The sequence below is a fragment of the Conger conger genome, chromosome 5 (assembly GCF_963514075.1).
Source record: "Conger conger chromosome 5, fConCon1.1, whole genome shotgun sequence".
In the NCBI taxonomy this organism is placed as follows: Eukaryota; Metazoa; Chordata; class Actinopteri; order Anguilliformes; family Congridae; genus Conger; species Conger conger.
In genome coordinates, this window is record NC_083764.1 from 31877680 (window position 1) to 31893570 (window position 15891).

Consider the following 15891-nt stretch of genomic DNA (forward strand, 5'->3'; position numbering starts at 1 on the left):
TTGATTTAGATTTTTCTTCTGTTCATTCACTTTGCATTTTCTTAATTGATCAAAATAAACTTAACATTTCTGTTCTGGAATCTGGAATTTGCCAAACGTTATTTGAATTATGACTGGAAGGGAGTGCTATGGTCAGATACACCATCAACAAGTTTGCCAAAAGAGGATTGCATCCAAAGAGAAGCACCTCATATCGGCTGTCAAATATTGAGGTAGGTCGTTGATGTTTTGGATATGTTTAGTTGCCAGTGGACCAGGGGCACTATTTAAGGTCAATGATGTTTAAAAAAAGTACCAGGACATTTTGGCACAAATGGTCTCGGAACCCAAGACTTGATCATATTAGGTAAATTATCCAGCAGGAAAATGACTCCAAACATACATCAAAATCCACACAGAAGTGAAAACAACATCGATGTTCTACAATGTCCATCTGAGTCTCCTGAAAGGAAGAGGGGAGTCCATAAGCGCACACCCAAGGATATCAATTATTCTAAAAGGTTCTGCATGGAATATTTGTCAAAATTATCGGAAAAGACTCATGGCTGTCATCTTTGCCAGGGGTGTGTCCACAAGGTATTAAACCAGGGGTGCCAATATTACCTGTTTTTGGGGGGGTTTTTTTCTTTTTTTTATGTAAGAATGCTACTTTACTCATGTTAGAAAATAAAGCTATGTCAATAGCTGAATTATTTTTTAGTTTAGTTTTTTTCACAAACTGTGTTACACTTGTGCCACTTATACGGTGCCACTAGATTTGTATTGACAACAGCATGATTGGTTGTCCTTGTTTTCACCTCGTCAGAGATATTCTTCCATTCACCCTGAGGTTACCTCATGCTATTGCCCAGGCAAGTAAATATGAAGACATGGAGATGATGACACATCTGGGCTCAGGTAAGAAATAGTTTGATAGTTTGGGCTTCTCAGACTGATTTTGAGGAGTGATACTCTGACTTCTTTTCCCTTCCTCTGCCCTGCAGGTTTCTGGAGCTCCTCCCTTCATAATTGCTCAGACAAAAGGCAAGGTTGTATTAGGAGGGCTGACCTTCCTTCCCAGAGTAATGCTAATAACCATCCTAACCAAAAATCCTGCGAAATAAAGCTGTCTGTGGGCAATGACAGACTTTGTTATGTCAACCCAATATTCACCGAGGAGTACTGCAGCAGCCTAACTGAGAATACACCCATCATCACAGGAATTAATCAGAATATGACCACTTCTGGTCAGGCAGTGCCTCGGTACAAGAGGCTGCCTCCCCTCCCTCCACAGCTCCACCCCACTGAGGAATTTCCACCAACAGTCAAGCCGGCTCGAGACCAAGCAGGGGAACCCTCTCTCTCCATTGCTCCTTGCCCCCTGATATACACAGCCAGGAAAAGGCAGGAGGTGGAAAGTGACACCAGCAGCAGAGTCAGCACTCCTGCCCAGGCCCACCAAGCCCAGCAGAGCAGCTCACAAGAAGCTTGTTCATCTGCACAGTCACCTGTGTGCAACTCTGAAAGAGTGGATTCTGCTGTCCAGCCTCTACAGAAGAACTTAAGCAAAGCTTGTCCATCTGAACAGTTGCCATGCAGCTCCGAGCCACAGCCCTTCCCTCGGAAACGGATCCCACCAGTGCCCCCCCGCAGCAGGGCCTCTAAAAAACATCCAGAGCATCCAGCCGTAGAGGAAGAGAGTAACATGCCTAAAGAAGACGAGTCACAGGGCACAGTGCCCATTGCCACACTGATCTACATTGATGACACAACTATGGTAGTTGGACAGAAAGGGGCACTGCAGGAGAGGAATGCTACACCCAACAGGCCAACTGTGAGTTCAACCATCAGTCCCACCTCACTGAAGAAGCCTCCTCCGGTCCCTCCACCAAGGAAGATGAGGCTGTCCCGGCACCTAACACCTAACCCATCCTCCGAAGGCCCTGGTGAGCAGGGCGAAGGCCTGCCCCGTACCTCCAGCACCCCCACCCCTACCCACAGCTCAGCCTTTGTGATGGGTGGCTCAAAGGGTGCAGATATCTCCCTATTCTCACCAGAGGGACAAGTGGCACTGCTTGACCTTGACTCCTCCTCCAGCAGCAGTGCTGAGGAAGAGACTGAAATCCCCATCCAGACTCTCTGCCCTTCTACAGTCACCACAGTAACTGCTAAATTGCACAACTCAAATGTCATTCTGGACAAGGCCAAGCAAAAGCTTTCCAGGGTCAACCTGTCTAGTGTCCTCACAGGTTTCATGAGTGCTGACAAAAAATTGAAGAAGCAGGTGCTGGCGCTGTCTAGGGATGGGAACTCGTACTTCGGGAACCTGGTGCGAGACTACCGGGCCTTCACCCTGGAGACCATGCATAGGCACAACTCCAGTATCGAGTTGCTACAGGAGATCCGGCTGATGATGAATCAGCTCAAGTGCTACCTGGTCCAGAGTGCTGAGCTAAAGACACTGTTGGAGCCCACGGTGTACCCTGAGGAGAAGCTTGGTATGTTAAAATGTTAATATTGGAGGTGCACTGATACCAATTTTTCAAAACCGATGTGAGTACCAAGTACTTCATTAAGTGGATCAGCTGATACCGAGTACCAATCCGAGTAGGATTTATATTAGTAGTCATTCATGCCAATATTCGGAAGCCGCTCTCATCTGTGCAGTGATTATTATAGTGTTACGGCTGCTGCTTTGCCTGGGTAGCGCTCAATAGTTGCTGCTGTTCATTGCTGTGAATTCATTGTGCACATTTGGTGACAAACCATCAGATGTTTTATTAGGTTTGATAAATTGAGCTTCAAACACACCCAATGTTAAAAAATGTATACGTGTTGGATCTTTGATCGCAAATATAGGTTAATATGCAACTTCAGCACCATTGCAATACCGGCAGCACATTTCTCACCAATTACAACGTTCTCAAACTTTGTAACCTAAACCAAAGACAAAGCAATCAGCACTACATGGCGGTCTATATACAGTGGATAGAAAATGAATACAACATCTTGCTGTGTCATGTTCTTTACATTTTATTGATGATTAAAATAGGACTTGCTTTGCCCTGACCAAAAGTATAGAATATATCATATGAATGCAGTGAAATCATTTTTTTTTTTTTTAAGAGCATTTAATGAACTGACATTTCCTCATTTTTTAAGTATACACCCCCCTTGGTGGAAGCACCTTTGGCGTGAACTACAGCTACCAGTTTTTTTTGGTAGGTTAGCCAAGGTTAGCACACCTGGATTTGTAGATATTTCCCCACTCCTCTTTGCAGAACTGTTTGAGCTGGGAGAGATTGATTGGTTTTCGGTGATGGATAGCATCCATCAAGTCATTCCACAGATTTTCAAGTCAGGGCTTTGACTTGGCCACTCAAGTACATTCACCTTGTTCTTTGCAAGCCACTCCTTGGTAGCTTTGACCTTGTGCTTTGGATCATTGTCCTGCTGGAAGATACATTTCTGACCTGACCTGATTTCTGATACATTTTCAGTCTTTTTGCAGAAATATTCAGATTCCTCTCCAGAATCCCCCTGTATTTGGCTCCATCCATCCTCATTTCAATTTTTACAAGTTCCCCAGTCCCTTTAGATGAGAAACATCCCTACAACATTCTGCTACCGCATGATTCACAATCGTTGTTTTGGTGATTGGCGGTGTTGGGTTTATAGTTATGCCATAAAGTTACATTTTGGTTACATCTGACCACAACAATTTCTGCCAGTTTGTTGCAGGATCCTCAAGCTTTTTTGCAAACTTCAAACAGGCCCCAGATGGACCTTTTGAGAAACTGCATTTTTCTTGCTACCCTTCCATACAGGCCAGATATGTACAATAACTTTGTACATAAAACCCTGTAGATCTTTCAAGCTTGCCATTGGATTTTGGGTGGCCTCTCTGACCAATTGTCTTCTCTCCCTGTCATCTAGTTTAGTTGGATGCCCTGATTAGTCAAGTACAAGTGGTGCCTTGCAGTTTTCATTTCTTAATGATAGTCTTAACAGTGCTCAATGACATTTTCAAAGCCTTAGAAATCTTTTTATATCCCTCACCTGATGTGAACCTTTCCACAGCTTTGTCGCAGACTTGTTTTGGAGTCCATGTTGCTGTCTTTGTGTGAGTCTTCCAAAGAGAGGGACCATGGCAAACAGTTGTTTTTGTTCACGTCATCAAGTTAATTGCTGTGATTCCACACTGGTGTAGGACATTGAGCTTGTGTGATCTCGAAGGCAATTGGTTATTCATGAGATAGTTTAAGGGCTGTTACAGCCAGTAAAGTACTTATCAAATCAAGTTATTGCGCTTGTTTATTTTTCATTAATATTAAAATAACTAATCGACGGGCTTCAGGTACAATGACAACGAAGGAATAACAGAGGAGGGACAAACTGCACCAGAGTCAATGAGTATGCCAGTGAAGGGGAAGATTTAGAAAAATACCACCAATTGTATATTTTTTAAATAGCCCAAATTATGACAAGCCACCCAAAGCAATTTTGCCTAGCACAATAACATAAGAAATGATGTGCAATAAAGTATCAGCCATTCGTTTGCCAATGCTGAGTACGAGTAGTTAGGGTCAGTATCGGCGCCGATACAGATGATTCAGCTAGTGTCGATGCACCTAGTTAATATATTCACAAACTCTACTCAGTCAAAATAATGGCGGTGCACAGCATAATCATTATTTTGCTCCTTGCTAACATTCAGGAATTTCAGCAGATGCATTAGTTTGATCCACAGTTACATTCCTGGAGTGTGAGTGTGTATTAATTTTTTTCACCAATTACCCATTGGCTCAGTTTCCTCATTCTTTCGCTGTTTACACACTGCCTGTTCACTTATAGTTTTGACCTAAATTAAAAATTTTTACTTTGGTTTCCAAGGACTGTCTTCAGTTATGTGCAAGATTATGAATTATATTTAGGTAAAATGTCATATTTGAGCTGCATAAATGTCAATTGTGCAAAATTAATATACAGGGGCTTCAGAAAGTATTAAGACTATCACTTTTTAATTTGAATTTAATTTTAAATGGAAAAAATTTACATTTTTGCACATCAATCATTGCTACATTCAATAACCCAAAATTACAAAAGGAAAAGGTATTTTTAGAAATCTTTACAAAAGTATAAAAACTCAAAAACCTAAATCTCTCATTTATGTAAGTATTCTGTCCTGTAATTCAGTACTTTGCAGAAGCCCCTTTGGCAGTGTAACAGGTGAGAAATTGCCTGAGTCCGAGGTGGGATTTGAACCCCAGCCTCTCACTTGTCCAAATATTTGTTGAACGAACGCGTTACCAGTCAGCTAAAGACAAACTCGCCTCTAGCCAAGGGCAACAACGTTCTTTTGAATTTGAGGGTTACGTCATCGGGGAGTGTTGTCGTGATAACCTGCTACCAGCCTTCGCTTTTCACTGCACTTCACCATGCTTACTAGCGAACTAGCTGAGCTAACCATGCTACACTCACCCCCCTTTGACTTCCCCTCCATGTGAAACTCCGCAGCAACCATTTTAGTTTATTTTTTACTCCCACCCAGATCCGAGTCACGGCACCAATGTAACAGGTGAGAAATTGCTTGAGTCCGAGGTGGGATTTGAACCCCAGCCTCTCACTTGTCCAAATATTTGTTGAACGAACGCGTTACCAGTCAGCTAAAGACAAACTCGCCTCTAGCCAAGGGCAACAACGTTCTTTTGAATTTGAGGGTTACGTCATCGGGGAGTGTTGTCGTGATAACCTGCTACCAGCCTTCGCTTTTCACTGCACATCCGTGCTTACTAGCGAACTAGCTGAGCTAACCATGCTACAGCAGCAATTACAGCTTTGAGTCTTCTTGGGTAAACTCTACAAGCTTTGCACACCTGGATTTGGGCAGATTATTCCATTTTTTCTGGTAGATCCTCTCAAGCACTATCAGGTTGGATGGGAAGCATCTGTGAACTGCCATCTTCAGGTCTCTCAGAGACTTGTCCCGAAGCAACTCTGGCACTGTCTTGGCTGTATGGTAACCTGCACTCCTGAGCAGGTTATCTTTAAGGACCTCTCTTTATTTGGCTGCATTTATCCTTCCCTCAATTCTGACCCTGCACTCTGCTTGCTGAGAAGCACCCCCACAGCTTGATGCTGCCACCCCCATGCTTCAACATAGAGATGGTATTAACCAGGTGATGAACAATATTTTTCCTCATACTTTAAGAGTCCTTTAAATGCCATTTGGCAAACTCCAAGTGGGCTGTCATATGTATTTCTCAGGAGTGGCTTACATCTAGCCACTTTACCATAAAGGCCTAATTGAGTGCTTCTGAGATGGTCATCCTCCTGGTAGGTTCTCTCATCTCTGCAGAGGACTTCCGAAACTCTATTAGAGTGACTGTTGGGTTCATGGTCACCTCCCTGACCAAGGCCCTTCTTGTCTGGTTACTCAGTTTGGCTGGCCAGCCAACTCTATGAGAGTCCTGGTGGTTCTAAACTTCTTCCATTTCACAATTATTGAGGCGACTGTGTTCTACCTTTGTGTGTTATACCCTTGCCCTGATGTATGCCTCACCACAATTTTATTGGTGGTCTACAGAGAGTTCCTTGGACTTCATGGCTTGGTTTTCATCCGGATGTGCAGTGTGAAATTGGTATACACAGGGGTTTGCCTTTCCAAACTTTGTTGAATCAATTCAATTTGCCGCAGGTAATCAAGTTGTAGACACATCTCAAGGATAATTAAAGCAAACAATTTGTGTTTCAGCAAAGGGTCTGAATATATAAATTTAGTTTAATAAATTAAAATTAAAATAAAAAAATTAATTTCAACATGATTTCACTTTATCATTATCTTGGGTTATTGAGTATAGGGCGGCCTGTAGCGTAGTAGTTAAAGTAAATGCCTGGGACACGCAAGTTGGTGGTTCTAATCCCACTGTAGCCACAATAAGATCCACACAGCCGTTGGGCCCTTGAGCAAGGCCCTTAACCCTGCATTGCTCCAGGGGAGGATTGTCTCCTGCTTAGTCGCTTAGTCTGCTTAGTCTGCTTAGTCTGTACGTCGTTCTGGATAAGAGCGTCAGCCAAATGCCAATAATGTAATGTAATGTAGATTGATGGATTTAAAATGAAATCTACCACACAAGAAAGTGTCCAAAATCACTGAAGGGTCTGAATACTGTCTGAAGCCAATGTATGTAATGGGAAAGGCCAGGGAAAGGGTTAACTGATTCATTACCAAATGAGCTGAATAGACTTGAGTGTGTGGGACTGTGGGTGATTGAAGATTTTTCATATGGGTTGTGGCAGAGGTGATCATTGAGTCTGCACTGTGCAAGAGTGTCCTGAAGCCGCTCAAGGAAGCAGTGTACTCTGGCCTCCGGGACATCCACACACGGGAGGGCTCTCTCAGGAGGCTGGAGGTGAACCAGCAGGCAGTGCTCAGCACCACTACCACTGACCTGGGGATCACCACCAGCTTGCCTGAGGCACCAATCATGGAGAAGATCCAGGTGAAGCTGGCCTCCCTGCATAGGGAGTACTCCCCTGAGAAAAAGAACTCCCTCCTGGTCAAGACCTGCAAGATCATCTATGAGTCAATGTCTGTGGGCTGTCCAGGTGAGCAGAAGACTGGTTTATAATGGTGAAAATGATGACACTGTTTTGGCAAGAAACAAGGAAATGAAACCGGAAACCACTGTATATTGTTATAGTTATACCTATGATATAACTTTTTCTGGAAGCTACACAAACCCTTCAGTATAACAACGTCATATCACACTGAGAACAGCGGCATCTACCATAGAAATAAATACTAATTTCAGACAATAGAAGAACAGCAGCCTTCAAAAATATTTTATAATAGAACAGAATACGTTATATTGCAACCTGTCATCAGGATATGCTGTGCTGCTCTACCCCTCAAGCCAGCAGGATAGAGGACAACCAGATAACATTGCATGGAGTAGGGTACTTAAACACATGGGCAATGAGCAAAGGCAATATTCAGACTAGTTATTCAACAAGATCTATCTGAGCTGAAGGAAAGGTGAAAACTCCTTGTCAGCCAGCCAAAAGGGATCTTAGCACCATTCAAAAAGAAAAAGGTTTTTACCCTTTATTTTAATGTAGTGAAGGATGGCACATCCTACAGTGGGCTACAGAATAATTGGCACCCCTAACTAGCAATGCAAAACAAATACTTCAAAGAATAGACAATATACATCACAATATAACTCTCATTCTTTCTGAAAACTACAATCTCTGCAATTCTTAAACTGCAGTCCTTGGGTTACTTATAGCCTCTCTCACCATCTTCCTTATCTCAATGGGGATAATATTCACTTGCGTCCTCTTCCTGGCAAGTTTGCATTCCATATGTTTCACGCTTCACAGTGCATGTTTAACCTTTTATGTATTTTTTTTGTACCCATTCCTGACTTGTGATGGTCAATTACCACCTGTGTCTTCTGAATTGACAGTTCTTTGGCTTTTCTCAACCTGATGGTTGACAAAGGGATGCTTGTTACCTCATTTTTATACTGTAGTGAAGTATAATTCCTTTAGACTGAGATTAACTAAATTAAGTAAAATTGTATTGCTCATTTCACTTATAATAATTGTTAGGGCACTTGTGGCAACAATTAAATTAAAAAACATTGAAACATGAGAGTAAATGTATTGAAATAAAAGTAAGTAGTTTCCTCATATGTTTGAACATAATATACACTGCTCAAAAAAAGTAAGGTAACACTTAATCATCACAGTGTAACACCAAGTCAGTTAAACTTCAAGGATATCAATCTGTCCGTTTAGGAAGCACAAGTGATTGTGAATCAATTTCACCTGCTTTGGTGCAAAGCAAATGACAACAGTTGCAATGGAGATGCAAAAGCAAGACAACCCCCAAAAAGGTAATGGTTTTGCATGTGGTGGCCACAGACAATTCCTGACTGATTCTTCTCTAGTTTTGTGTTCTACTGGTGTCCTTGTCACTACTGGTACCAAGACGCGGTACCTTCAGCCCAATCAGGTTGCACAGGTAGTCCAGCTCCTCCAGCATGGTACATCCATACGTGCAGTTGCAGGAAGGTTTGCTGTGTCTCCCAGCACAGTTTCAAGAGCATGGAGGAGATACCAGAGACTGGCTGTTACACAATGAGAGCTGGACAGGGCCGTAGAAGGGCATCAACCCAGCAGCAGGACCGGTATCTGCTCATTTATGCGAGAAGGAACTGGAGGAGCACTGCCAGAGCCCTACAAAATTACCTCCAGCAGGCTACTGGTGTGCATGTTTCTGACCAAACTGTCAGAAACAGACTCCATGAGGGTGGCATGAGGGCCCGACGTCCTCTAGTGGGACCTGTTCTCACAGCCCAGCACCGTGCGGTTCGATTGGCATTTGCAAGAGACCACCAGAATTGGCAGGTCTGCCATTGGCGCCCTGTTCTCTTCACAGATGAGAGCAGGTTCATACTGAGCACATGTGCCAGGTGGGAAAGAGTCTGGAGACGTTGTGGTGAACGTTATGCTGCCTGTAACATCATCCAGCATGACCGGTTTGGCGGTGGGTCAGTAATGGTCTGGGGAGGCATATCCTTGGAGGGTCATACAGATCTCCATGACATAGCCAATGGTACCCTGACTGTTGTTAGGTACCGGGATTAAATCCTCAGATCGATTGTCAGACCTTATGCTGGTGCAGTGGGCCCTGGGTTCCTCCTGGTGCAGAACAATGCCCGGCCTCATGTGGCCAGAGTGTGTAGGCAGTTCCTGGATGAGGAAGGCATTGATGCCATTGACTGGCCCTCATGTTCCTCTGACCTAAATCCAAATGAGCACCTATGGGACGTTATGTATCAGTGCATCCAATGCCGCCAAGTACCGCCAGAGACTGTCCAGGAGCTGACTAATGCCCTGATCCAGGTCTGGGAGGAGATCCCCCAGGACACCATCCGCCGACTCATCAGGAGCACCAACTAAAATAGTACCAAAAACCTGGTACACAAGTCTATTTTGACATAATAGATGAAAGAAAAATAATAAAGTAAACCTGATACGGTTACCCAAATACAGGGTAACATACCTTTAAGTCTCTAATGAAATACCAGCCTTGAAGGCTACCTCTACCTGGCTCAGTGTCTGAAACACAATGTGTCTGAAACACTCAAGCACAGAGCAGAGGGACAATGAGTCTTAAATAGGGTAGAGCCCACCTACCAATAAGAGATAATTGGTCAGTAATTAGACTGCACCTGGAAACGAATTAACCAAGGCAGCAATCTGCATGTTTGAGCCCGAAAAACGATACTGCCTGGAAAATGAGTAGCAAAACCCTGACACCATGATAAAATTCACAAGTTGGATCAGCCTGTGATTAAAATTTTTTATTTCCGTGTGATTTTGAATCCAGCCCTCAAAGAGTTGATGATATTGGTTTCCTTTGACCATTGTTATGTAATTTTGTTCTCAACAAATCAGTAAAGATTTTAAACTTTTATGAATCGTTCATCAAGATCTGATGTGTCCCTTAAGTGTTCCCTTAATTTTTTTGGCATTTATACTTAATACTTTGTGTACCCTTGGCAAAGATGACAGCCATATGCCTTTTCCTATAATTTCTGATGAGGTTGCTGAACACATTTGGAGTGATTTTTTACCATTCAGGCAGAACTTTTCAGAATCATTGATATCCTTGGGTTTGCGCATATGGACCCACCTCTCCAGTTCAGACCAAAAGTTTCCAATGGGATGGAGACAGAGAAGGCCATTGCAGAACATGGATGTTGTTTTCATTTAAAAAAATTTTGTGTGGATTTTGATGTATGTTTGGAGTCATTATCCTGTGGGACAATCTAGATATGACCAAGTCTCAGTCCCTAGCAGAGACAACCAGATTTTCAGCCAAAATTTCCTGGTACCTCAATGGGGAGTTAGTTCCACCACCATGGAGCCAGAACATAAAGTAGTCATGAACGGGAGGTGGAAGTTCGGAGAGGGGCAGGTGTCAAGCGGCCTGTGGTGGCTGAATGAAGAGGTCTGGCAGGGGTGTAGGGTCTGATGATTTTTTGGAGGTAAGCTGGACCTGACCCCTTAACTGCTTGGAAGGCTAGCACCAATGTGAATTTGATGCGAGCCATGACAGGCAGCCAGTGGAGGGAAGTAAGCAGAGGGGTGACATGTGAGTGTTTGGGAAGGTTGAAGACCAGACGAGCTGCTGCATTCTGGATAAGTTCTGTTAATGTCTGATGCCGGACGCTGGGAGGCCAGCCAAGAGGGAGTTGCAGTAGCCCAGGCGGGACAAAACCATTGTTGGACCAGGAGCTGGGTCGAGTAGGGGGTGAGAAAGGGGCGGATTCTCCAGATGTTGTATAGGAAGAACCTGCATGACCGGGTCACCACTGCAATGTTCTTGGAGAGGGACAGTCTGCTGTCCATCACCACACCGAGGTTCCTTCCACAGGGTGATGGCATCAGTGAGGTATCCCCTAGGGAAATGGAGAGATGGGGAGAGGGAATAGCAGGAATGAATATCATTTCAGTCTTGCCTGGGTTGAGCTTTAGATAGTGGTTGTCCATCCAGCTCTGGATGTCGCTCAGACAAGCAGAGATACAGGCTGAAACCTGTGTGTCAGATGGTGGGAACGAGGTGAAGAGTTGGGTTGGAAAGACCATGTGCAGTGATAACAGGGCCAAGGGAACAAGTGTAAAGAGAGAAAAGAAGCAATACCATACCAGCCCAGGAAACCTGGAAGGAACGACCAGAGGTTGGACCCGATCCAGTTCAGGGTTGTGCCACAGATCCCCGTTGCTGACAGGGAGGACAGGAGGATGGAGTGATCCATAGCTTATGGCCAGAATAGGTTCAGAATCATTTATTCTTATGCTATGCCAGCACCACGGGGCCCTAGATACTCTCCCTGCAGAAGTCCACCCACTGGTCTGTTGCCTTCTTTCTTATAGGCAGTGTCCAGTTGAATCAGTGGTACAAAGTTTGGGTGAGCATGCTGTGTGTTGAGTTTGGTCTTGGTGTGGAAGGTGCAATCCTGCATCTGGGGGTTGTTGCTGTTGCTGTTCCACTTTGGTCATCCATGATGGATTATTGACTTCATTTAGATCTTTTTGATGCCTGTTCTAGTGCCTTCTGCTCTGTTGTGCCACAACAGCATTTTGTTGAATTAATTGTGCCATAGATCTTAAATAGTGCCCCTGGACCACTGCCACAAAACATCTCCAAAAGATCAATGACCCACCTCCATATTTGACAGTAGGTATGAGGCGCTTCTCCTTGTTTGGCAAAACATCATTTGAATTATGACTGGAAGAGAATGCTATGGTCAGATAAACATTTTGGCCATGCACACCATCAACATGTTTGGCATGTTCCAGATGCTTGGTTTTGTTTCTTGTGCTCAGTAAGGACTGTCTTTGTGCCACCCTTCCATAGAGTTTGTTGGTATGGAGGTGCCATTTTAATGTTTTTGAGACTTTCTTCTTCTTTTTTTTTTTTTAAACAAAGATTGGGCACTTGGGGCAAAGGGGTCGTTTTCAGAAAAAATGATTACTTAAAGGCATACTATTCTGGATTTTCAACAAAATAACCATGCTCAGTTATTACTTTGCTATACTGGCAAATTGCAGGTCAGCATTCAGGAAAGTTAGGTAGCTGGCATTATTAGATAACTAAATTCAGTTACAGCATTGAAAAGTTCTGGGAATTTTATTTATTTCATTTAATTCATACATTACATCTTTTACTTATTTTGTATTGGACCTCGGTGAATAGTCACTGAAAATACTTTGCACACACTGTGAGGGAGAAAACCATGGGTTCTACGAAATGTCAAAAAAACATGACTGCTTTAAGACAATGTAAACACATTTATTTGTATGTTTTCTTCTTTGAATTCAACAAAAAGCACATTAAATAAGGAAACATAAATGCAAAAATATATATGTAGTTTACAGAGAATATCAGTGTAATGACCTGAATATATTTTAGCAAAGGGCATTCTAAATATATTCCTCTATGCTTGCGGCACTGTCTGTTATATAGAGTGAATTACAGAAAATGAAAGTTTGATCACTCTCTCCTCACTAACTCCTGTGTTGTAAGTTATTACATACGAGTGGGAAAACACTAGCTCTTATGTAACTTTTTAAATTAGCCTATTCATCACTGTTATTTGTCTCCCTGTCATAGTCTCTCCTTGACTCTCTCCACACTTTGACCTCATACAAGCCAGCAGTAAATGCCCCCCACCATCTCAATAAATTCTTCAGGTGCTCTTTCTTGTGGCGCCTTAAGGAATCTACAAAGGACATCCAATTAATAGCCGAGTGTAATTCATCACCCAACTCCTCTACAGTCAGTCCTTTGAATCTATCCAATAAATTATCAGATTATCATTTCCCCATCATCTATATTGTTTTCCTCATCTTTTTGCTTTAACCAGGCATTATGCTCCTCCTCTGTATGAGCAAGCCCACACTTCTCAACCAAGAATGTTGTTATACATTCATGTTACGCATGGCCTCAGTCAGACCTTTAGCCTTGCTCTCTAGAACCCTAAATCTAAGTCCCCCGACTTCAGACTCCTCTGCTGACAATTAGGGCTGCTCATTAGCTCTGAACCGCATATTTTTCCTCTTACGGGCATGCTTACTACCACCTCGATGGTGTGTGCGAGGGGTTAACAATGCATTCCTGCCTAACCCATTCTCCTGTCAATCTCTTATCAGGCGGGCCTAGGGCCGGGTCCTTGACAAACACTGGGTTGCATTATGTTTTAAACATCTCCATGGTTATCTTTCCAACAATGTATCTCAATACAATGTAGCATACAGTAACATACACTCACCGAGCACTTTATTATATTTTTATTTTTACTTTATTTTTACTTTGTTACACTTTATTTTACTTATATGCGATTATCTAATCAGCCTATTGTGTGGCAGCATGTAGATATGGGTCAGGAGTTTCAGTTAATGTTCACATCAACCATCAGAATGGGAAAAACATTTTATCTAAGTGACTTTGACCATGGAATGATTGTTGGTGGCAGAAAGGGTGGTTTGAGTATCTCAGAAACTGCTGATCCCCTGGGATTTTCACTCACACTAGTCTCTAGAGTTTGCAAAGCATGGTGCAAAAAAAAAGAAAAAGTCCAGTGAGCAGCAGTTCTGCAGACAGAAACGCCTTGTTAATGAGAGAGGGGAATGGGGAATGGCCAGACAGAGGGGAATGGCTAGACTGGTCAAAGCTGACAGGAAGGTGACAGTAACACAAATAACTACACATTACAACAGTGGTCAGAAGTCACTTGGATCACATTTTTTCCCCATTCAGATGGTTTCCACACAATTGGCTGATTAAATAATCGCATGAATAAGTAGGTGTAATAAAGTATGTTACTAATAAAGTGCTCAGTGAGTCAATATTACGTATTTGCAGCCATCAGATTTATCAACAACCGAAGATACTTATGTTCTAATTAGCGAGCAAAGTACGTTTCATGAATAACACGTGAGACTGGTCCAAGTTTCAATCCTCGCTGATGAGATAAATGAGAGCCACCGTTTGGCTTTTCCTATCACACCATACTTACCTACCGTAAATCCTCAAATTGTGGCCGGGGTCTTTTATTTACTTAGGCTGCACAAAGCACAGGCCTTTATTTGGGGCAGGCTTGTATTCGAGGCAGGCCTTTATTTCTTATTAGGCTTCTGTTGTAGAATTTTATTCTTAGAAATAAAGTAAAAGGCTGCACTTAAAGTGGGCCAACACTGTTCAACCGTTCAGAAATCAATTAGTGTAGGCTAATCAGGAACACTATTTGGTAGTCATAGTGTCAGTCTTAACAGACTTAGTTTATTGCAAATATTCTCAAACATAATAAATCACATGCAAGTCCAGGATCCATAAAATAACAACTTGCCAGACACACCTTCATGAACAATAACAAATTAGCGTAGATAACAGCAAGTTAAGGATCTTTTTTTCCTAAAGTGCGTTTTATTGTGAGACATTCGTTTCGTTACAGCTGTGCTGTAAATACATGGAAACCATATTGCGTAGCCAAGTTTTTTTTTATTTTGCCTGATTTACATTTTATTAAATTTGTAGGCTGGAATGCCTCGCAGCAACAATCGACCACGCTCCCGGCTATTATCCGAGGGCCGGCTTCAAATAGAATCCCGGACACAATTTGAGGCTTTACTGTATGCTATTTGAGTTGTATGTGCTGGATGTGTATAGCTGCTGTTTTGTGGGTGTTTGCAGGTGTTTGTACTTGTCCTGTGCCTCTTTCAGGAAATACTTTTGGTACAAAGTATATCCGACCAGTATTTTGGTCCAGTGTGTTTGTGTGCATATGTGTGTTTGTGCCTGTGCACATACAGCTATATGTACCTGTGCTATATTTATCTCTACTGCAGGGAGGGCCCAGGGTGCAGATGACTTCCTGCCTGTGCTGATATATGTTGTGGCACGCAGTAACATGGTGGCTCTCCTGCACGATGTGGAGTACATGATGGAGCTCATGGACCCGAAACTGGAGCTGGGAGGTTTGACCCTCACAGCACTGCATCCCTCCAATCTCCTCATCACAGCAATTTCCTCACCACACGGGACTACACACCAAAACACACTCCTTGTCATACTACACTCCTCATCTAGCCAAACGTCATCAAACTGCACTCATCATCACAGCACACTGCTCATCACACCTGGGAATGAAAAATGGCCCACCAAAACCCAGTCAGCGATAGGCATCAACACCATAAACGTATAGCCAAGGCCGCACTTTACACTAAGACAAAATAATAAAAGAAAATTGAGCAAATGTATAGAGAAAAACAACATGATAAAACCATATGAATACAATATTTATGTATTTATTTATCTGAAATAAATTACATAAA

The 15891-nt window shown here is 42.8% G+C and overlaps 1 protein-coding gene across 3 annotated transcripts in view; it reads left to right on the top strand.

Moving 5' to 3' along the window:
* The window catches only part of LOC133129820 (ras and Rab interactor 3-like), a 68508-nt gene that overhangs the window by 49662 nt on the left and 2955 nt on the right, over window positions 1-15891 (top strand). For 2 of the 3 annotated variants that reach the window (XM_061244160.1, XM_061244162.1), the window contains 4 exons: window positions 806-897; window positions 984-2477; window positions 7279-7587; window positions 15406-15534. In XM_061244160.1, coding sequence (XP_061100144.1) covers window positions 806-897; window positions 984-2477; window positions 7279-7587; window positions 15406-15534 — 2024 coding nt within the window. The remainder of the gene's footprint in view (window positions 1-805; window positions 898-983; window positions 2478-7278; window positions 7588-15405; window positions 15535-15891) is intronic. The other variant, XM_061244161.1, reaches the window with a different exon arrangement.